The sequence below is a fragment of the Rutidosis leptorrhynchoides genome, chromosome 9 (genome assembly GCF_046630445.1).
Source record: "Rutidosis leptorrhynchoides isolate AG116_Rl617_1_P2 chromosome 9, CSIRO_AGI_Rlap_v1, whole genome shotgun sequence".
Lineage (NCBI taxonomy): Eukaryota > Viridiplantae > Streptophyta > Magnoliopsida > Asterales > Asteraceae > Rutidosis > Rutidosis leptorrhynchoides.
Genome location: NC_092341.1, coordinates 243,840,277 through 243,864,734, shown reverse-complemented (window position 1 = coordinate 243,864,734; position 24,458 = coordinate 243,840,277). Strand labels below are relative to the sequence as shown.

At 32.8% G+C, this 24,458-nt stretch overlaps 3 protein-coding genes across 4 annotated transcripts; all 3 read right to left on the bottom strand.

The window, feature by feature from the left end:
- Nucleotides 1-5,113: 5,113 nt before the first annotated feature.
- Nucleotides 5,114-8,636, bottom strand: LOC139866329 (uncharacterized). Of its 2 annotated transcripts, XM_071854545.1 has the most exons (11): nt 8,488-8,636; nt 8,138-8,374; nt 7,373-7,539; nt 6,821-6,919; nt 6,657-6,725; nt 6,450-6,590; nt 6,267-6,356; nt 5,954-6,121; nt 5,806-5,881; nt 5,622-5,708; nt 5,114-5,529 (listed from the first exon to the last, which is right to left on the bottom strand). In XM_071854545.1, the coding sequence occupies exons 1-11, from the start codon at nt 8,546-8,548 to the stop codon at nt 5,501-5,503; spliced, it is 1,224 nt and encodes a 407-aa protein (XP_071710646.1). In that variant the 5' UTR covers nt 8,549-8,636; the 3' UTR covers nt 5,114-5,500. The 2 variants fall into 2 exon arrangements, with proteins under 2 accessions (XP_071710646.1, XP_071710645.1); XM_071854544.1 differs by having other exon boundaries at nt 5,114-5,708.
- Nucleotides 8,637-15,563: 6,927 nt separating this feature from the next.
- Nucleotides 15,564-17,898, bottom strand: LOC139865784 (uncharacterized). The gene is made up of 5 exons (XM_071853884.1): nt 17,563-17,898; nt 17,377-17,426; nt 16,543-16,666; nt 16,335-16,442; nt 15,564-16,245 (listed from the first exon to the last, which is right to left on the bottom strand). Exons 1-5 carry the CDS (start codon nt 17,771-17,773, stop codon nt 15,632-15,634), a joined length of 1,107 nt encoding a protein of 368 aa, XP_071709985.1. The 5' UTR covers nt 17,774-17,898; the 3' UTR covers nt 15,564-15,631.
- Nucleotides 17,899-18,993: 1,095 nt separating this feature from the next.
- LOC139865783 (protein IQ-DOMAIN 29-like) lies at nt 18,994-24,166 on the bottom strand. The gene is made up of 6 exons (XM_071853883.1): nt 24,067-24,166; nt 23,210-23,333; nt 20,776-21,048; nt 19,977-20,099; nt 19,752-19,820; nt 18,994-19,615 (listed from the first exon to the last, which is right to left on the bottom strand). The coding sequence occupies exons 2-6, from the start codon at nt 23,288-23,290 to the stop codon at nt 19,169-19,171; spliced, it is 993 nt and encodes a 330-aa protein (XP_071709984.1). The 5' UTR covers nt 23,291-23,333; nt 24,067-24,166; the 3' UTR covers nt 18,994-19,168.
- Nucleotides 24,167-24,458: the final 292 nt, after the last annotated feature.

Here is a 24,458-nt window from a genome sequence, read left to right as displayed (position 1 = left end):
TTGGAGTCATTCATGACATATTTCAAAAGACGTTGCATTCGAGTCGTTGAGTTCATCAAGATTATTATTAAGTCAATTATAGTTAGATATATTATAAAATGGTATGCATGCTGTCAACTTTCAATGAAATGAAAGATTGTCTTTTCAAAAACGAATGCAATGTTTGTAAAATGTATCATGTAGAGGTCAAGTACCTCGCGATGTAATCAACTATTGTGAATCGTTTATAATCGATATGAACTTCGTCCGGATAGATTAGGACGGATCGCTTCATATTCGATGACAAAGATGATTAGGGATTGATGATGACGATGACTGAACGATGATGATAATGAATCGATGCCCTATTAAACATTTATGATCTTTGATTAATTGATCTGTTGAATAATCGAAAAACCCTAAATCGTGATACGTTCTTCTCTGCATTTCTTTTTATTTCTGTTCTCTCGATCTGATTTGGGAACAGATATATAAAACGCGTACAGATCTTTATTATTATTATTATTATTATTATTATTATTATTATTATTATTATTATTATTATTATTATTATTATTATTATTATTATTATTATAAACATTACTAATAGAATTATCACTAAAATTTGTATCATTATGATAGTTATTATTATTATTATTAAAATTTTCATATAAAGATTTCAAAATACATTACAAATTATTATATTTAATACGTTAATATTATTTAAATTTGCATATAATATTATTAATAACATGTATATAATTATTATATATTAAGTAAATATATTCATAAAAGATAAATTGTAATATATATTATAAAACATTGTTATGATTTTAATTAGACATTATTATAAAATTTTATAGACATAAATTAAAACATTATATAACCTATATAAACATTAAAATATAATACAATATCAATAACATAAACATAAGTATACTATAATAAGTTATAAATAAAATTATTAAAATATTTTAACAAAGAATTTCTATCATAGTATTAATAATTGAATATTATGATAACTTAATATTATAGTATATAAAATAAATATATTTAATATACATATAAAATATATGAATTAAGGATGTAATAAATAAATAAAGTACATATTGGAATTTAACATAAAACTTTTATAAATATTATATAATTAATATTTGATACGTTTATTATATTATCTGATATATAATACTGATATAGGTTCGTGAATCCGAGGCCAACCCTGCACTTGTTCAATGTCGTCATATGTATTTTTACTACAAAATACAGTATAGTAAGTTTCATTACTCCCTTTTTCAATGCTTTTGCAATATTATATTTTTGGGACTGAGAATACATGCGCTACTTTTATAACTGTTTTACGAAATAGACACAAGTAATTGAAACTACATTATATGGTTGAATGATCGAAGCCGAATATGCCCCTTTTTGCTTGGTAGCCTAAGAATTAGGGAACATCACTAATTTTGAGAATTAGTGCACCCCTAATTGACGCGAATCCTAAAGATAGATCTATTGGGCCTAACGAACCCCATCCAAAGTACCAGATGCTTTAGTACTTCGAATTCGTTTTTATCATGTTCGAAGGATTTCCCGGAATGATAGGGGATATTCTTATATGCATCTTGTTAATGTCGGTTACCAAGTGTTCAATCCATATGAATGATTTTTGTCTCTATGCATGTGACGTATATTTATGAGAAATGGAAATGAAATTCTTGTGATCTATTAAAATGATGAAAATGATCGATTATGATAAACTAATGAACTCACCAACCTTTTGGTTGACACTTTAAAGCATGTTTATTCTCAGGTATGAAAGAAATCTTCCGCTGCGCATTTGATCATATTAGAGATATTACTTGGAGTCATTCATGACGTATTTCAAAAGACGTTGCATTCAAGTCGTCGAGTTCATCAAGATTATTACTAAGTCAATTATAGCTGAATATATTCTGAAATGGTATGCATGCTTGTCAACTATCGATGTGATGAAAGTTTGTCTTTTAAAAACGAATGCAATGTTTGTAAAACGTATCATATAGAGGTCAAGTACCTCGCGATGTAACCAAATGTAATGAATTCGTCCAGATGGATTAGGACGAGTCATTTCAATTTCCCGGTTATTTGATCGGTGTTTCTACTTCGATCGGCGACTTTATTATAGTTGGATGCAACCGTAGTCCAAAACGAATCGGCCGATTGTGAATTTCCAATTTTCGGATTTTCCGTCGCATTGAGCCAACGTTCGGCCAAAATTACTTCTTCTTCCGCAGTCCAATGCATTAATTGACGTTTCGGCTTTTCGCTTCCTTCGGCTACTTTAGCTTTTCCCTTTCTTTTAGCTTTTTGTTTTTCGGTCTCGGGTTGTGTTTCGGGTACGCTTTCAGGCGTCGGTTGTGTTATATGTTGTGGCAAATTGTATGTAAGTTGTTGTTGTTGAGATTGTGAAAAGAATTGTTGTTGGGGGATAGGAAATTGTTGTTGTGTATAGTATTGATGCATGTTTTGATATTGTAATTGTTGTTGAAATGGTAGTGGTGGTGGTTGAACAAATTGTAATTGTTGTTGAAATGGTGGTGGTGGTTGAACAAAATTTTGTTGTTGAGAAAAACTAGTTTGGCTTGGAGACGAATTGCTAGCTTGGTTCGATGATGAATGATTCGGTGACGGGATTGGATTGTTTAGCATATGGTTAAAGAAATCGTTGCTGTTTTGTTGAGACATTTTTTTTTTTAAATGGAAAATTGAGAGTGTATAAAAATGTTTATGTTTGAATAAAGATTAAGAGTGTTGAGTGAGTTGAGTGATTTAGTTTGTGTAGTATGTGTATGTATATATAGATAAATAAATAAATATGTAAAAAAAAAAAACAAAAAAAAAAAAAAACTGATTCGGTTGCCGTTGGGGAAAAAAACAGTGGGCCCCACAAATAGCCGTTAGAAGAGAGTGAGGGGAGTGGTTGGCGGGTTAGGTGGCGATTTGGTGGTGGTGGGGGTGAGAGGGGTGGCGGCTGGTGGCGGGTTGGGTGGCGGTCGATTACATGTGGCCTAATCACTATAACTATAACTACAAGTACAAAGATTAAAAGGTTCATTTAGGTTAATTGAGGGCCCTTTTCAACAAGATTCTTTATCGTTACAGTTCAGGCTATTAATCAGCCTTATCATCTACATTATGTTGTAATGTCGCAACTTATTGTTGGGCCTCTCATATTAATTTGTGATTGATAAACATTTTTGCTTGATACGGAGTAAAACATTATATATAAAAAAAACAAAAGTAACAATGGAAACATGAAGCATCAATTATTTTTATAGGACAATTATTTTTATAGGACAATTATATATCATTCATATTTTAGGTCTTGACAATTAAAGGAAAGCAAGAAAAACTGTCTGTCCCTTTTATGAGACTTCTTTGATTTTATATCTTACTATTGAGTGTTTACTATGCCTTTTTAATTATATAATTATATAATCTATCTATCTATATCTATAGTTAATATTAAAATTCTAAAATGATGATGTCATTATTAGGCTAATTCTTATGTTAAAAAAAAAATCAAAAAGAAAAAGAAAAAAATCTAAGCATGATGGGTAATGTCATTAATTTAAATAATTTTGAATTAAAATTAAATCTTATTAACTAATTATTATTATTAAATCTCATTAATAATTATATTAATTATTAAAATTAAATAATTTTGAATTATTTTAATTAATATTTTGAATTGAGTACGAGAAAATATAAAAGCTAGGTAGAAGGAAACCAATTCTAAATTTATATTTTAATTTACACTTTTAAAATAAAATTACAATCGATATTATCTCTTATGATTGGATGTGAATTGTTTAATATGCATTTTAGGTGTTTGATGAAATGTTCAGCTGACGAGTTTCTTAGTCGGACTCTGTGATTCCACGGGTCATTAAACTAAATAAATTTAGCATTTACGTTCACTTAATACTTAAAACATATCATTAAACTGTATCGTTTAAACAAACTCGTGGTTCCACGAGTTATTTCACTAGTTAAAATATAATCATTTTTGATAGCTTGCCATATTTTCGAGAAGAAATTCTGATTTGCTGGGTTTGTTTTTCCTTTGAACAAATCTTGCAGGTTTACACGATCCATACTACCAAAATTCCAGCATATTACAAAGATCTTTAGCAAAAGAACAATTGAGCAGGATATGTTCCACAGTTTCAATTGCTTTATCACAAACAGAATATCTCAACAAATCAAGGTCTATACCGCGCTTATCTATTTTAACACAAACCGGGATTCTTTTGCAAGTGTGTACAAAAAACATGAGCTAAATTTTCAATGGTTTTCAATAATTCTATTAAATATAATCATTTAATGGCGAGCTACTCATTTTTATATTCTATGACTTTGAATACTAATAATAAAGATACAAAAAACATGAGCTAATTTTCAATGGTATTACACGTTCGGAAGTAAAATCATCCCGCTAGCTAATAGACCATGATTGAAGTACGGGGCGGATAACAGAAAGATTTAAAGAGCTAGAGTTTGAAACCGCTATCTAGAGCGAAACACAACATCAAACTGGAGAGACTTAATAGTGTGCCAAGCACATGATAACGACGAATATTGTCCTTTTACATAATGTGACAAATATAAGAAATGGAGCCCTAAAAATAAAGCCCAATAATGACTAATGTTGGACAATATTCTTAGACCATCTTTAACCCTAAAGGGTGTGTTGGCGTGTTGTTGGGTAGGGGTGAGGTGCTTGATGGACGTACTAGTAAACTGAAAAATAATTGAGTGGCGTGTTGAGTGACGTGTTGGGTGGTGTGTTAAAATATGGTTGGAAGTTTGGTGAAATAGGAGATGAAAATTAAATAAAATAATAGTTTCAACCAATCAGAATTCAGCACATAAAATTGGTTCCATGTGCTACAAGCACACACGCCTAGCTTGAAGGCCTTCAACACGCCGCGTTAGAGGCGTGCTGAAGGGGTGTTGCGAGCACACAAGGCCAACACGCCATGGTTAGAGAAGGTCTTAGGGCATTATACCCATAAAGATCATCTCACGACAAAAAATTTTAGCCTAGCTATAAATAAGATAAACCCTACCCCATTCAAGATAATTCCCACAATAATTAAATATATTCTATCATTATAAAGATACAGCCGCCTCAATAATCAACCCAAACCACCATTCGGTAGTTGTGCGGTTGTACCCAAACAATAAGATTCCTTAGGAAAATGCACAATCTTCATATGTTATTACGGTATTCGGACTGGAGAGTTTCCACCAATCCAACCCCACTTAATCCTCTCGGATTAGCACTCGGGTATGAATTTATGCTTGATCAGTAACAAACGTTGATCTCTAAAATGACTCGAAGTTTCATACAAACCGTAGCAGTTACCTTGGATCATCTTCATTGATTCATGCCTCGAATATGAAGTAATTCGCTATATGAGTATGAGAACATTGTGCTCGATACCTAGGAGTTACCTTACAAAGACATCTATCAATTTTAAGCAAGCTCAACCGGATGAAACAACCCTATTAATCATAAAGCTATGTGTCAAGAATACAAAAAATAAAGCGCTTAATTAAAATTCATTTCTCAACAATGAACTCTTGAATCTCTATACCAGTATGCCTAGCACCACCCTGTAATCTCAACATCACTTCATCGCCGACTTTCAATGAGGTCACAGATATCGCCGTTGCTTTATTTCCTACACCAAATCAAAATCCATCCATTTAGCTATTTAAATAATACACAAATTTATAATTTATATTTATTTACTACAAACTGAAGTGAAACATATGTACCTTTGCTAGGGGGCACAAGCCCCACTGTCTCTGCATTCTGCAGAAGAATGCTGTAAATTTCCTTGTCTGAATCAACCTGTGAGCATAAATTTCTAAGTAAATAAAATGCTGCAAAAAAAGCATGAGAATTACTAACTCACAAACAAACCTTTGCATTGACAAGTACTAACAGCCGGGTCTCGATCTTTACACGACCAACTACTGCTGTTCTCTGTATGCCATTTTGATCGACTACAAGGATCTCTCTCCCTGTTTTCAGCTCTGAAAGGTAGCATGTTTTACCTCCTGGAACGGCAACATATGCGTGAACTGGCCCCTGGATATGACAACGAGACATTGATACCAGAATAGCATCCAACAGAGAGACCAAAATGGTAAAAAAATATTTTATAAAATACATGGATTATCACAAATAATATAAACTATATATCTAAGTAACAAACAGTCAAACGAAAACTCACTGCGTTCACTCGAAAAGGTCTGCTGGCAATGTAATTCGACTCCAAACACTCTGAGTGAACAAGGAATAATCCTCTAGCGAAAGAACCAACCTACAGCAATATATTATATATTATTATATTATATTATACATTTTAAATGGCTGCAAAGTTGATGAGAAACAAAAACAGAGAGGTCAAAAGTACCAGAAGACCTTCACCGGGTTTCATGAGGCTACAAAGATCAACACAAACTCGATCTCCCATTCCAGTCATTTGGATTCCAGTAATTGTAGCTTTGGTCAACTCCAGTTGACTTCCTTCTTGATTTCTTCTGTCAAAATAGTCCTGATGATATCAACTGTATAAGAAATAATGATTCAGTAGAGAAATAAATAATATTAAAAGACGTACCTTCAGCGAAAGTACATCTTCAACATCCTCAGTTTTCAAAACTACCCCTCCTAGACCTTGCTCCAATGCCTATAAAAGCTAATAATAAACCGGCTAAGCCAAATTTTCAGATCAAAATAACAGATTTATCCTTTTGTAGGTTACTACAAAGTCTTAAGCTCTACCTCTAAAAAAGTTTGAGCTTCCGAAGGACTTCTGGAGATGGCAAAGATGGTTTTTTGATAGCCATGAAACGCAGCAACGATATTCTCGGCAGGAATCACCTAAAAATATATGAAATTGATAAGCACTGAATGCTGAACCATTCAGCATTCAGCGCGTGTTTGTTTCTGACATCTGAATGACATTTGATGCTGAATGGTTCAACATTCAGTGCTGAACCATTGAGAGTTGAAACATACTCTTAACCATAAAGCAACTATATATTCTGTAAATCTTTCTTAAATTATATCAAGAACACCTACCAGACAACTACATTGAATTTTTTATTCCTGTAAAAGGTTAATAACGTAAGTTTACCTCATTCATATTATTCATTCAGATTATTTATCAAACAGGTTATTGCCATTCAAAACCAAGTTCATTCAGAATCTTTGAAGCATACAGATTATGAACCAGTGCTTAATCATTCCATTTTATCAAACGAAACCTTAGTTTGATATAATGCATGTATCTTGTGAACATATGGAATAAGAATATGAAGGAATGTTGCATACTTGCCAATCCAAGAGATCAACGATAACATTATCTGCATGCTCATATAGTGGTTGGAGATGCTCCAACTGTTCAGGGGATGATATTTCAGAAAATGTGGCAACCAATGAAGCCTCGTTATCAAAAAGCCTAATGTCTTCTAGAAACAAAGGGTGTATCATCGCGATTGCTGCATGTAACACCAAAACAATAAGGAGTAAATTCAACCATTTTGCATGTTGGAATTTACAGAATGAAATAAAAACTTAAAAAGGCTCTATGATAGTTACTAGGACCAATATGATCTCCATGTTTACAGCTTGTCACCAAGTACGACTGTGTAGTACTGTAGTTGAAAATGTTGGATATAACATGCAGATAAGCACATTAAAAAAGAATAAAGAATTAAACAGAAAAGAGCCCCTCAACAAAACAGAAAGGTTAGCAATCAGTAAATCATGAAGCATCACAGGCCCCATGAAAACTTAAACAGTGCTAACCTAAAGCTAATCTTTATTATTCACATGAATATTTAACAACCTGCTATAATTTTTGACTTTGAAAGGTGTGTGACTGCTATTAGCATTGTGACTGGCACTAAAAAGAGGAACAATTTGGTAAATAGAAGTTAAAGGAGCAATTTGTTAAATGTGTGTGCAGGAACTACCAATTTAGTCCCAACTGTATTATTCCTTTTAGGGCAAATTACACTACTAGCTGTAGCATTATGATGATATAGAAACGGATGCATACATATAAAATTGTACAGAAAATAAATAAATACTTACACGACCAATCAGTGGCAATATGGCGATGAAGAGAAGAGAATATAAAAGTGTTCCAACCTCTTTCAACTGCTGACGTCATCACCTGTTTGTTTTCTGTCCATATCCACACCTTCTTCTTATTATTATTATTATTTTTCACCGATGATGACATTGATGTTATAACCCTAGAAATTTGATTACTGAAATAGCTTCTGATAGATAAACAATTGATGGATTCACGACTCCTTAATTTGCTGCCTAATAACAACAATTAACTAATTATATGTATAATTTATTAACAGGTGTTTAACGTAATTCGATTGATTTACTAACTCTAAAATTCACACGAATATAAAATAAACGAAGAAAACCTGAAATGGTGGTAAACTGGGCAGAACAAGGGGCAGCATAAGCCGATAGAGTTGTTGCCATTTCACTGCTACTAAAAATGCATTCTTGTTCCTTTAATATTTAAGTAATATTTTTTATTTTTTATATTACTCTCTATGTATCAATTAGAGAAAGCAAAACTATACGTCTGTGTTATAATTCAGTAGGCTTATAACTACCTTTAGTGGTTTGATTCTTGATTAAGAATACTAATAATGAAGTGTAAGAACAAGGATTATAATGGAGAGAAAGAAGTATAATACTTGATGTAAGTATATTAGAATGGTGTGTTTATCTTGTACATATTGATGCATATTTATACTACAAAGAGTGTTACATATTTGACTTTTGTGAATTATATAAAATTGTTAGCCACCATTTCTTGACTTCTACTTCAATAATTGATGTATTATAACACTCCCCCTTGGATGACAATTTTAGTAGCGAACAACTTGTACTGCCTCGTTAAAAACCTTGCTAAAGAAAAACCCAGTGGGATAAAAACTTTAGCTAAGGGAAAAAGAGTGCAGTATAAGGTTGACTCCCCCTCAAGTAGACATCATTGAGTCGTCACATCTTTTGAACTTGACTCATGCCAATATTGTGAACGTGTGTTCTGGAAATAGCAGTTGACAGTGCTTTGGTATAAAGATCAGCAGAGTTGTTGATTGAACGTATCTCATTTCAATCTGGTTGGCCTTAATGAGATTTTGAGTGTATGAGAAGAATCTAGGAGGTATGTGTTTTGTTCGGTCACTTTTGATATACTCTTCTTTCATCTGTGCTATGCAAGCTGCATTATCTTCATAGATAGTTGTTGGACTTTTATTGCGTTCTAGTCCACAAGAATCAGTAATGAGTTGTCTCATTGATCTCAATCAAAAACATTCCCGAGTAGCTTCATGTAATGCAATCACTTCGGCATGATTCGATGATGTTGCAACAAGTGTTTGTTTTTGAGAACGCCATGATATTGCAGTACCTCCATTTAGGAATACATATCCATTTTGAGATTTAGCTTTATGTGTATCAGATAAATAACCTTGCCAACAAATTAACTGCAAAAGAAATGTCAGGTCTTGTACAATTTATAAGATACATAAGAGCTCCAATTGCACTAAGATATGGTACTTCTGGTCCTAGAATATCTTCATGATCTTCACAGGGACGAAATGGATCAGTGTCAACATTAAGTGATCTAACAACCATAGGAGTACTTAATGGTTTTGCATTGTCCATATTGAAACGTTTTAAAATCTTTTCTGTATAAGTTGTTTGATGTACAAGTAAACCATTAGGCATATGCTTAGTCTGCAAACCAAGGCAATACTTGGTTTTTTTTTCGAGATCTTTCATTTCAAATTCTTTCTTTAGAAGTTGAATGGTTTCATGGATCTCTTTATTTGTACCTATGATGTTAAGATCATCGACATAAACAGTTTACAATCACATATCCGGACATTGTTTTCTTAATAAGAACACATGTGCAAATAAGATTATTTTTATACCCCCTTTTTTATCAATTAATCACTTAATCGGTTATACCAGTGTATGAACCCATATAAAAATCTTTGTGATTTAATGAAATACATTTCCTTGTGTTTTTGCATTAGATGCTTCTGATACCTTAAACCCTTCAGGTATCTTCATATATATATTACTATCAAGTGATCCATATAGATAAGCAGTAACAACATCCATTAGATGTATTTCTAAATTTTTTTTTTTTTAGAAACTGCTAGGCTGATTAAGTAATTTCATCCATAACAGGAGAAGAAGTTTTCTCATAATCAATTTTGGTCTTTGAGAGAAGTCTTGAGTTACAAGTATAGCTTTACCTTGTAACTTCTTTTTTCTCATTTCCTTTTCGGGTAAAAATTCATTTGTGTCCCATACGTTTCACATCTTTAAAAGTGAAAATGATTTATCCGAAAACTTTTCTTTTATTGAGCAATTCTAATTCAGCTCGTATATAGTCATATCTATTTTGACATTCAATGACAGATTTTGGTTCCAGCTCATCATCTTTATTCATGATATCATTATATGAAAAATTCTCATCAATATTTGTCATTCCATTTCGATTTCATATTATTGCATAATTTATTGCAATTTATGTATTTACATTTATCAATATCCTCTGCAGAAGGAATATTGATTTGTGGTTCTTCTTGAACACTTTCTTTTATCTCATTATCAGCTGATTTTTCTTTTCGAGGATTTTTATCTTTGGAACCAATTGGTCTCCCACGTTTCAGGCGTGGCAAAGACTCATGAGTGACATTTCCAGCTTTTAGAATTTCAATTCTAGCTGAAGCATTTACTGCTGGTATATATGATTTAGTCACCCTTTTTGTATCTGTAAATGCATCAGGTAATTTATTTGCAAGTTCTTGCATATGCATTATTTTTTAACTTTCTTTTCGCATTCTTTTGTGCGATGATCAAGATACATTAATTTATGTTCACACCATGAAACATATTTTTCTTTATTTTTCATTTCTCCCCCTAATCTAGGGAACATTGATAATCAGCAAAACGTGCTGTAAAAACATCACCCGTTATAGGTTCAATATATCTTATAATTGAAGATGTTTCATATTTAATATATATATCCCCATCCTCCTTTGAGGACCCATTTTAGTGTGTTATGGTTGTGCAACTAGAACATACATTGCACAATCAAATGTTCTAATGGTGGGAAATATTTGGCTCTCTGCCAAAATCAAGTTGTAGGGGAGAATATTTATGAGTTGCACTTTGTCTAATGTGAAATAATATCGCAGCATGTAAATTTGCATGTCCCCATATATATCACCTTGAATTCTTTCAAGAAACATTGGTGATTCTTTCTCAATGTGTTTTTCATTAATCACCATATGTGCTTTTCATTGATCACCACATGTGCTTTTCATTAATCACCATATGTGCTTTTTCATTAATCACCATATGTGCTTTTCATTAATCACCGTATGTGCTTTTTATTAATCACCATATGCGCTTTTCATCATATATCCTTTTCACCATATGCGCTTTTAATCATATGTGCTGCGTTTTTCATCATATGCACTTTTCATCATATGCACTTTTAATCATATGCGCTGCGCTTTTCATCATATGCGCTTTTCATCATATGCGCTTTTTATCATATGCACTTTTCATTATATGCGCTTTTAATCATATGCACTTTTAATCATATGCGCTGCGCTTTTCATCATATGCGCTTTTAATCATATGCGCTGCGCTTTTAATCATATGCGCTGCACTTTTCATCATATGCGCTTTTCGGTGCTACATAGGTATTTCTCATTTCCGGTTATCATTGACTGATAATCATATCCATTATGATATATTTCAGAGAAACTTAACAATTTCTCTTTGATTTGGGAGAAAACAAAGCATTGTTTATCAGAAAATTCGTACCATTTGGTAATATGAATTTTTGCCTTTTTCGTTCCTTATATCAAGTTTGCAAGACCTGATATAGTATTTATAATTCCTTCATTTGATTTAAATCAATGAAATATTTCTTAGATTTGATCATAGTGTGTATGTTACCACTATCTGCAAACAAGTTACAATCTGAGAAAGAACCGCATTAGAAAGCGGCTCAACAATCGTACTAGTAACCTAGTAGCAATAGTCATGATAAGCCCAATTAATCATCATAAAACTGGACTCCACATAATTTTAAACTTTTATGCATAAAATAATATATATCAAATATAAGGTAACATTTCAAATATTAAATTACCATGTAAATCGATCTAATATATCAAAGGTCTGTGAATTATATTCCCTTGAAAGATATGCATATTAAGTATACAACAAATTTATGTATACATCAAATATATTTCTAATCTTAAAAGATCATGATGATTATCAATTATGCATTAAACATTAAAAATAATTCAATATGCAATTTATCGTGATTTAAAAGAAATCAAATTGCATCAGTGTATAACACATATAATCATGTATATGACGAGAGTTTAAAATAGTACACCGATCACAATATAATATGCCAACCTAATCCACTAACTTATTAATCAATTAGATTAATAATAGCATATGTCATGATATAACAAATTAATATAACCACTTTTCCAAGTTTCATGTTAGACCAAGGACGGAGGCCCAAAAACTTTTGTACTTATTAGTAATTTTTCGTATTTTATGAGGACTATATGTAAAAATTAAACCTTGGCCCCTCTGAATACACAACCGTCACTTTTGTAATTTGTTTTAAGACTTTAAGAAATTTTGGCCCACCAGTCCACTATGCTGAGGTTTTATTTTTATATTTGAAACTATATGTTCTAGTTATTTTTTTTTTCGGTCCCTGTAATATGAAATTTCAAGCTCCGTGCATGTGTTAGACCAATTAAAAACTTACAAGGTAGCAACCATAACCATGTAGCATATATAATCACAATATATACAATATATATAGATCTATCCAAGATTCACAGTTGCTATTACCATATAACAAATTGTCGTATTCCACAAAATAACTATTAAGTAACGTAATGAGATGAAGATAAGTTGCTTAGAATTTACCAAATGTATAGCACGTGTCCAAGTATTATGCACATACCCATAATCATTAATATTAATAATATTCTTCTAATATATAAATCATAACACGTATGATGAAACATTGTAAATTTATACAGAGTATGTGTAATCAAAAGTCTAATTAACATACGTATTTATGATGCATGCCAATTATAATTCATTCAAGAATTAAAACATAAATATCGCCAGTATTTTTTTATTTTATCACCGAAGAATTGTATCAGTATACATAAGATGAGTCATTAGTAAGATGAGTCATTAGTAAGACAAGATCAGTAGCCTTGTAAATATTCAGAACAAACAATCCGGTTTACATAGCATCAGTAGCAAGCGTGATCTACTATTACAATTAATATACTTTAATCAAAAGGTACTACAGACGATTATAAATTATATAAGAAATAATCTGTATAATCAATAATAAAATACTCAGTATCACAAGAATAATTGGATTGGATTAATCGTAACTATAGCCAGATGAGCATATATAAATTATAAATATATAAATGAAACACTTAATTAGAACATAGTCAAGAGGTTATAATTGTCAAGCATACATCAATTTGATTAAATACCGTCTATATAAATAGCATATAATATCGATAAGCTCATCAACAACTTACGGCATCAGTTTATTGAAATTCAGTTTCGTAAGAAAACAATAATCTGTTTAAGTTTGTAGGTAAATATGTATATGAAACTGAAACAATTATGCATATTATCACAAACGTAATAATAAGAACAAAAGGATAGAACGATCTAACCGAATTGAAGGTTGAACCGGGCTTGTGTTTGACACAATTCCCTTAAACAGATTCTGCGTCTGTTCCCAGGGTACACCGGTCCGAAGCAGCGTACTGCCGGACTTGAACACTTGCCTTGATTAGTGACTTGTACTTGCTTAGATAAACCTTGATTATACGGAGCACTTCGTGCTGATAACGTGTTATAATTCAGTAGGCTTATAACTACCTTTAGTGGTTTGATTCTTGATTAAGAATACTAATAATGAAGTGTAAGAACAAGGATTATAATGGAGAGAAAGAAGTATAATACTTGATGTAAGTATATTAGAATGGTGTGTTTATCTTGTACATATTGATGCATATTTATACTACAAAGAGTGTTACATATTTGACTTTTGTGAATTATATAAAATTGTTAGCCACCATTTCTTGACTTCTACTTCAATAATTGATGTATTATAACAGTCTGAAGTGTTTTTAGTGTTACTAAAATTTGTTATTGTTTGTAGTTGACAAAAATATTTCACATTTAAATATTAGTTGAAGATTTTATTCGATGTAGTTTGTTCTGTGTACCTACTGTTTGTCGTATTATTCTCTGTTTGACAAAGTACTTGCTCTGTACGTACAAGAGCCCTGCGATTTTTACGAATAAATTGAAATATGAAGAGTAACATATGACAGAAAAGTGTGATTGCAACGACAAGCGGTAACAGTCGGTTGAAAAGATTATAGTTAGTATATCGAGGTTGAAAATTAAGTATTTTTACTAACGATTCAACAGAAATACGTGTTTTACGTGGAGCTGGGGATCGATCGGAGAGACTTCTTTGATCTTTTACCTTACTCAACAAGCACCTTTCTTAGCTTGTGCGATTTTATACTATAAAAATGTTTAATTTTATGAAGAGTAAGATAAGACGAAGAAGTGTGATTGTAACGACAACCAATAACAGCCGGGTTTGGAGATCATGCACATCGATTGTCCTTCATGTGGACGTAGGGTAGAATCAACAGACCATGTGTTGTTCGAGTGTCCAATTGCGGTTCAAGTATGGTCTAGAGTTATCTTATGGACCAATGTAGACGTTCCTCATTTTTACTCTTGGAGTCAAGCTTTGGAGTGGCTTAATAATTGGAATTACACAGCTAGAGTGAAGGACCACATGTTTATCATCATGATAGCATATATGTTGATTATGTGGAGATTCAGGAATAACGTGCTCTTCGGTCAGACCAAGATGAAGAAAGCTGATCTTTTTGATTCTATTTGTAATTTTTCTTTAAATTGGATTAGATATAGAAGCAATTGTAATATCTCTAAAAACGATTGGCTTTGTAAGCTATTGTAAGTTTTTTTTTGTTGGTTGCTCCTCTAGTTTCTTGCTAGAGTGAGCAATGTTTATATATATATTGGATGTTCAAAAAAAAAATAACAGCCGGTTAAGAAAAAAATGGGAAGTAATTTGAGGAGTGGCCGAAGAAGAATAGTTCTAGTATTCATTTTCTAATATTTTAAATTATGTCAGTATTTTAATTTATTAGCGTAATGTACAGCATCCGTGAACTTTTTTCTCAGATAGTTCGTGGGATCAGCATCCTGAATGACTTTCTCCCTGTCGAGACTATATAAATGCCGATCGAAGTAAAACCTGCAACAACAAATAATGTAGAAGCTAAAACAAGATAGCTCTCAATTATTATCAATCACGTTACCCACAACTATATAAAAACAACTCCATACAAGACACATAATTTATTATAGTACTTTTTAAATCCAAAACATTTCTACTTCTACTTACTAATTAATAGAAAACGAAAACAACATCTGATGCTCGTAAATTTCACCAGGATTAACGATTTGCGAAGGGAAGTTAGGATGATTAACCGAATCAGGGAACCCTTGTGTCTCCAAAGCCAGTCCGCCGTGCGCCTTATAAATAAACCCGTTCTTCCCCTTCTCATTATCAATAGAATTTCCGGTATAAAACTGCACACCTGGCGCATTCGTACTTAATTCCATCGATCTACCAGATTTTTCATCCCATACAATAGCGGCAACCTTCATACCATTCTCGCCATCTATCACATAATTTATGTCATATCCATCAGCAAGTTCGTTTATCTTGCTTTTTATGACCGTTGGTTTTAGAAGATCGTACGTGGTATTTTTAACCGAAGCAAATTCGCCAGTCGGAATGAGGTTTTCGTCTGTCGGTGTGATGTAAGAACCGAATATTTGGATTTTTTCTGATAAGATGTCGCCACTATTGTGACCTCCAAGGTTCCAATACGTGTGTTGGGCTAGGTTGACGGGTGTTGCCTTGTTTAGCGATATTGCTTCCATTTTTACGCTTAGTTTATACTTATCGACTAGCGAATAGGTGACCGACACATTTAAAGCTCCGGGAAAACCTAATTTGATAAAAATTAAGTTAGAACATAGCAATTTTTGTACTGGAATTCAAGAAAGGCGATTTGTTAAGTACGAATTTGAGATAAACCTTCTTCGCCATCGAAGCTATGGTATGTGAAGGTAATGGTAGGAGATTCGTCATTGTTTTTGTAGTTTAAGACCTCCCAAACGACGTGACTAAATCCTCGATGCCCACCTGAAATCAAACCAAACTTTTGAAGCCTACAGCGCGAGAGGTAATAAATAAATAAATAAATAAAAATAAGAAGAACGTGTTGTCAAGAATGATATTACACCATGAAGCATGTTGTTGTTCTCATTAGCATCTAATTTGTAAGTGGTTCCGTTTAGCGTAAATTGAGCTCCTGCTATTCGGTTAGCGACTCGTCCTACTAAGGCTCCGAAGTAGGTGGTATCAGTCTACGATATCATGAAAATGAAACAAAAACAGATCTATTTAGTTACTTTTACTAGCTTCAGTAAACAAATTGATTCAAAATCAATAGCGAATTTAGTCGGGTTTAGTTTTGTTCAAACTTACAGCACTTTAGTTACCTTTGTTTCTAAAGAGGAAAAATAATTGTCATAAAACATGAAACAGAGAATTTGAAACATGGTCCAATAGTTCACTATAATTTGCCACTATTTTAAATAATTATGGCCAAATATCTGTATTAAATTAAGGTCTTTTAGGTTCTAACTTTTTGCCTAAAATAACTTATTAGTCTAAAAATGAGCTCATACATATGAGCAAAACTTTTAAGAACGAAATATCAATTAATTTATCATATAAATAAGTATCTACTCAATAGAAAATATTTTAAATAATCATCCTAAATGATTATGTACTGTCATAAGATGGATCTTTTCATTAGCTTTTGCCCTTTTTTCCAGATACCACTCGAATATCATTATCATAGAATTAATTGAATTATATATAATGCTCAATTATCATTTTAAATATCAACATAATCAGAGAATAAAATTATGAAGTGCTACCAATGTAATTGATCATACATTCATTCATACATCACAATGGGATAATGGATTTTATGGTACATTTCAGTACACTATTTCCATAACAATCAATAAATAAGGTATAAGGACATAAAAATTAAAAAAAATCATACCCTGTATGTATCCACAGAATCATATCCAAGAACCACATCTGCAACATTTCCTGAATATATGCAAGACAATGAAAATATTAATCACAGAATGATATTTATACAGAACAAATTCCAAAAAGACTGGAAAATTCAAGAAAGATTTTTAGAAAAGAAAAAAAATATAAAATATGAGGTAAGTTTGTGTACCATATTTGTCAGGAAGAAAAACAGAGATAATGGTGGCACCCCAATTGGTAAATTTGACTGAAAAATGGCCATTGTTGAGCTCATAAATATCTATATCCTCATCATTTTTTGATAGATTCACACCACCCCATAACAAGAGAACACTGATAATGACAGTGGTGATGAAACAGCACAAAATAATTGAATTTTTGTGAATTATTGATTTGAGCATAGTATAAATTACAGATATTGATAGGATTAAAAAAAATGTAAATGGTTGATGAATTCAAGATCTGAAGGGGGAGTTTGGGACTGTGAGAGACTCACTGCAACATTTTAGGGACAATTAGATGCATCCTTTTCAAGACCCACAAAATTACCAAATACATTTTATTATTATTATGATATTCTGACTTTTCTAAAAAAAAAAATATCTATATAATCCAAATCAAATCAAATTATGAATTAAATTATGATTATGATTAATACTAAAATAATACTAATTAAAAATGCTTAACTCAAGCATGTTATTGCAGATTTTTGTTTGATTGTTTCATTGTTAGGTGGATATTCATTCAAATTTCAACATTAAGTAACAATCAACTAGCCACGTGTTCACATGTAAGCAATGTTGTAAACGATGTCTGTTGCGTCCATTGCGACGCACGTTGTAATATTTTGGTAACTAGCCCGTCTCGAACCCGTCCCGTCGTCTAATAAGTCGGTCAACAGTCAAAAGTCGGGTCAAATGTGGATAATGTCGGGTCAACGCCGGTCAAAAGTCAAAAATTCTGTCGAAAGTCGGTCAAATCGATCAAAACCGACGTTGTTTAATGTTACTTTTTGTATTATATAACGATAATAGCGATTATAAGTTAACGTTAGTCAATGTTCGTCTCAACCCCGTCTCCCATCTTTTTAAACCTTCCATGTATGTAACATAGGAGGGGCCAAGGCCCACCATGAACTTCTATTATGTAAGGAGTAATATGGATTATGGACACGTGTAAACTGGTACAGTATAATAATTGTTGGCCCACCCAAAATGCAAGACAAAATAGATTGGCCCATGTAGTTAGATTGTACAATATGTCCGCTAAGGCGCTAACCACTTATTTACTCTGTAATTAACCCAAAATGCAAAGACAAAATAAATAGGACGCTGTGTCTTTATACACAGATGTGAAATAAAAATTTGATACTGTAAGAAGGTAACTTTCAACTCAAATCCTATCAAATGGGTTGAACCGTCCAAAAGTTGCCTAAGTGTACATTTAATCCATAAAATCAATGAAATCATTTTACTACAAAAAAACACAATATTACTATACACAAAAGCGCTTTGCACCAATCCGGTATGACCATTTCAACCGCAATTGACAGAAATTTGCTTAATGAGAATGATAATAGGAGAACAATGAAAAGTAACAACAAGAAGATAACCAGATGCTTGAAATTAATGTGGAAGAAAGTAACAATAAATACTCACAGCCAATCCACAAGATCGGATGCCCCCTCTACTCAAGCTATAAACCCGAATACAATAGACACAATTAAACATGAATCCTAACCACTACATCCTATCTCCCTATATGCAAAAGAGTAACACACTCATTCAATCCTGGCCCTACACCTGTCTCTTTCTCCTCCTTTGATAAACTTTCAAAATAGCGGGCTTCGGCTGCACTTCATCATTAGGCTTGGGTCGTTCTCTATCATTTACGTTGTTTATTTTCTCGACTTTTGACTTTTCAGAGGGCCCGGCAACAGATACTGAGATTTTTCTTGCTGAGCGTTTTGGCATTTTGTTTTCGGACGAATTTGACAGTAGATTGTTATTACTACCAAGTTTTGCTGTCAAAACTCTGCGAATATTTCTCTTTGTCCATTTAATAATGTCTTTTTCTTGAGTTGGTAATTTTGTTTGTTTTACAACAAGGTTGTTTTTGCTTCGAGGAAGTGGGTCCCAGAAGTTAGACGATGACCAACGCTTAAGCCAATTACCAACTGAATTGGGTTCAGTTGGATCATACTGGATGTTTAATGACATAGTATTGTTTAATGAAGCGAGAAGCTGAAAATAAATAAAAATCAAATTTGTCAACTCGTAACAAAACATAATATTAGCATAGCAATAGCAATAAGCCAATAATAATGATTTATAATAATGATTTTAGACCTTGAAGATTAATACAATTTTTTGAAGGTACCTTTGCACTAAATGCATTATTTGATAGCTTCTCCGATTTGAGAGAAGTTTGTAGCAAGTTGGCTCCTTTCTTGTGAAACATACAGATGGAATCATTTGCAAATGAAACAAAAAGGATACACCACTTGAATTAAATTAATGTGTGGGCCCCGATGGCCTAAAACATAGAAAAAGGAAAGATAGCTAATTAAATCAGAGTACGGTGGCATAAGAAAAAAAGACTTACCACAGTTTCAATAATTGTACGCATGCAACTCAACGTAGCAACAGCCTGTCTCCTCACCAAATGACCACGAACTAGTGCTTGAAGCCTTATAATACCTTTGAGGGCCCAAAATGCTCGGCGAGCCTTCACGAACCCATGTATATTATTAGTAAGTTATAAGTAATACCTGGCAAACGGGTTAGGTTTGGTTGGTTTGGGTAACGGGTCAAAACGGTTTAGGGTTGAAATGGGTCATGGGTCAAACGGGTAAAAAATTTAAACAGATCTAAACGGGTCAGGTTGTGTCGGTTTCGGTAACAGGTTGAAACGGGTAATTGGTCAAATGGGTCAAATAAGTCAAACGGGTCATATACTTTTACATTTATTATATTGTTTTAGTTATTAATATTTTTATTATATATATAAGAAAATTTTAATATACATAATAATTGATATAACCATTAAAACTTTCATAAATAATTGATGGATAAAATATGTTATGCTCGACCCATTTGACCCATTCACAAGACCCATCAGACCTGTCTCTATTTATTGAACTTTAGAATTTGATACCCATTTGACCCGTTCTTTTATATTTTGTATAAGACCCAATAGGTTGGAGAAAAATTCATTGGAATTTTTTTTAAGTTCTGGTTTACATTGTCACGCTTAATTTTTTTAAGACCCAATTGACCTGAAAGCTTGACTCGTTTGACCCAAATTTGAAAGTATGGGTCTCAATTGCCAGGTATAGTTATCACCATTAAAAACAAAAATAGATTAAATAAAGATAACTAAGAATAAAGCTCCAGAAACTTACCATGCATCCCTTGATGGCTGCCTGTACTTTTGTAGCAGCCTGTTCTAGCCTGATTATCTCATCATCATTTGCTGAATCTAATCCTAACATATTTCTTACATTATCAGCCGTATCATGCATTAATTTGACACGGGTACACTTCTCTAATTGTGTGTGTCCTCTGCTTACATTGATGACATGACGAACTGGACTTGATATAACCGTCGGATCAGCACCAAGATCCTTTGACCGTGCTTTAATAGAAATCGAGGTTTTTTTCTTTGAAGTAGCCGTCTTTAAAAAAAAAAATAACAATAAGACATCAGAATCTGATAATTTAGTATACCATTAAAATTATGAAAAAACAACTGCTACTATGCGATTTTTTCTTATAATATATGAAAAATTGCATGACGGTACAAGGCTCTTATCTTGCCACATACGACGGGTACAACATGCACATGTCAGCCTCATAACTACAGGCATCCATGCACTGTTGTAAAACACTTCGATTACTCCCGATTAATCCTTTTTATGAACATACCTATCAGAGCCGGTTAGTGGGTCAAAATCGGGATCGTATTTTTTGGTAAAAAATGGTCAACGTTTTATATGAATTGAAACTAGAATATTAGAGTTTTTGAACAAATGAACGATTGTGTTTATATTTTTAGTCAATATGTTAAAATTAATGTTTATGATAATGGTTTTCTTCTATATTTACACATAAATAAAATTGTGAGATCTATTATTTAGATGTATAAAAAGTCCAATCTGATTAATCCCTGAGTTGCCAATTACTGCATCCGAAGACCCGGCCGAGTACTCCCCAAGTAGGGGGTTTTGCAACCTTGCATCCATGCACAGAGGCATTTCCCACAGTTATAAGTTATAACCACCTAAAGATGATAAAGTTAACTATGCATACCCTTTACATATTAGTTAGTCATGGATCGTAATAAATGAGCATACCCCCGCAGAAAGTTAAAAGAGATACAAACACTGCTGTAAACTGACAAAGCAGGGATAGCATATGAAAGTTATGAAATTGAACCAACAGAACGAGTGGTGGAACTTAAAGATTTGTATTGGAAGGGCCATGATCAGCGAAATTCTAATTGTCTTTCTTGACTAATAGTAAATCCTTAAAATTGCACTGACGGGTGCGATTTTACTACAAGTATAAAAGTGAAAATTGTAGCCCTTTGAATAGCGAGCGTTTGAGATTTTTGAATCTAACTAAATATGAGTCCGTATGGAAGAGATATGATCAAAACGATGACAACCATATCTCCTCCTTCATACTGACTCCGATTTGGTTGATTCAAAAGCCCAAATGTTCGTAACTCGGAGGACTACAAATCCGATAACTTACCCAACTTTTTAGGGTGACCACAGCCCTCTTTTGTCCCTTAAGAGTTCTGCCCTTGAACAGAACAGAGAACAAGAGTCTGAAGATGAAACAGAACAGAACAGAGAACAAGAGTCCGAAGATGAAACCATATGAAACTATCAAGAAGCATTGGGCATTGGCAGAAACAGTCTAATGAAATGAGAATACCAAGTCCATAACCACAAGCCCACGAGGTGGACATAAAATTGTTATACAAAATTTAACATTCAAGAGGTTTGGTCATGCAGACTTGACTCTCAAAAATATTACATGATCAACAAATGTTTTTTTTTAACAGCAGTTTGGGATCACCCAGGGAGACTGAACCACCCACGTGATCATCTCCCGCAGTTGCATAACCTACCCACGTGATCATCTCCCGCAGTTGCATAACCTGCCCCCAACTGCTGCCCTGGGTTTCCAATCCGAGGGCATGGCTGATATAACCCCCTCCCCGCTGCCCCCGCAACACAATGTACGAAAGGCGACCTTGGGTGGAATTCAAGATCATGGGATATCACACAATGTTGTCACCCCAGTGAATTGAACTTCCAACCTCTAACAAAGAGGTATGGGCCGTTACCACTAGATCAACAAATGTTACATGCATAGATGTTACAGAATCATGAAAGTGTCTTTAATTTCTGATTTTTATAACATGCAGCCAGTAAAACCACATTAGTTACAACATCATGCTTCTTTTTATGTTAAATTAACTTTATGAAAGTCATTTATCTCATAACTTGTAAGCATTAGACACACTATATTCATACGCATTGTTCAGTCGGAAGTCAAACCTAAAACAACCTATGATTTTATAAACGTGATCTCACAGATATTACCAAATAATCAAAACCGCTATCAGCCCTATAGTCGTGGAAAAAAAAACATGATTATCAACATACAGGGCCCTCCCTTCAGTTCAGTCTAAAAAACAAGCTGTCAAGTTTATGCAGTAGCATGTATATTGGTTTCATTTCAAAAAATCATACTCGTAACACTTATGATACATATAGTATGCTGAATCAAATAAAACAGACAGGTCAAACGTTATTTACTTACTTTTGAAATATTGGATTTTGACGAAATCTTCCCAAATGGCACAGGCACGGTCTTAATCCAATTTTCAGGAGACTTCCCCATTGTTATTAGAAAAATGTTATGAACCGCGTTACCTCCAAATTCGCTGCGTCCCATAAATACATTCATAAAATCAGTATTTATATGAAAACTTTTCCATTCATAAACAACTGATATTATTCGTACATGCTTTCGTGTACAACTTTTCCATTCAAACTTCTTTTGAGTCATCCATATACTTTTACAACATGAATTTTTTAAGTAATGTGTTAATTACTTTCCCCATCCGATAACATTAGTTTCATAATGTCAACAAAACGGTATCTATCTATATTCTATATATATTTAACTAAAAACAGTATCTATATATCTATAATTCTATATAACAGACAGAATATCTACACTCAAGCCATCACTTGATAATTCGTGTACAGATACTTTTATTAGAACCAGAAGGAATATGAACAAACTCTCACACTAATAATTCAAACAAGCTACAACTACTTCTATAATCAAATTTGGTCAGTGAAACCAAATGATGCCTAAAAACAATAACTAATTATCCAAAATTTAATCATATACAATTAGGAGTAGATACAATTAAACACCGTACACAACTTAACCACCAGAGTAGAGCATGTATCTAAAACCCTAGAATATAATTCAACAAACTAATTTAAAAAGAACAACCTAGGTTATACTGAGTGTGCTCCGGATCTAAAATTACACACGATTAAAAAATTGGCACTTAAAACCCTAACTAAACAACTTGCAGTCTAAAAGCAATCAAATATAAGTAGATGAAAACACACACACATATATATAAATTATATACGTACATAATTGGAACGTGAAATTGACATTGCCTCTTTAGTGAGTACTCTCGATAGCTAAGGTATTGAGTATGAGTGTGGCCGTGTGTCAAATTTTTGGGGGCAGATGTAATGAACCAAAATTAAAAAATTGGAACCTCTGAGCGTTTATATATTTTTGACAAAATTACAAGATTAGTCCCTGAAACTTGTTCAAAAATGCAAGAATGGGCCTAAACATTTTTATAGGGATTCAAGATGTTTGCACATTTTGCACGGGTTTTAGATCATGTCTGAAAATTCAATTTATGCTTTAAGCGGTAGTCAAGAAGCCAATAAATCGACGTTTGTTGTTAACTTATTAATTAGATGTGAACTTCATCTTCTTCTCCAAATTTAATATCTTCACACTTGAAAAT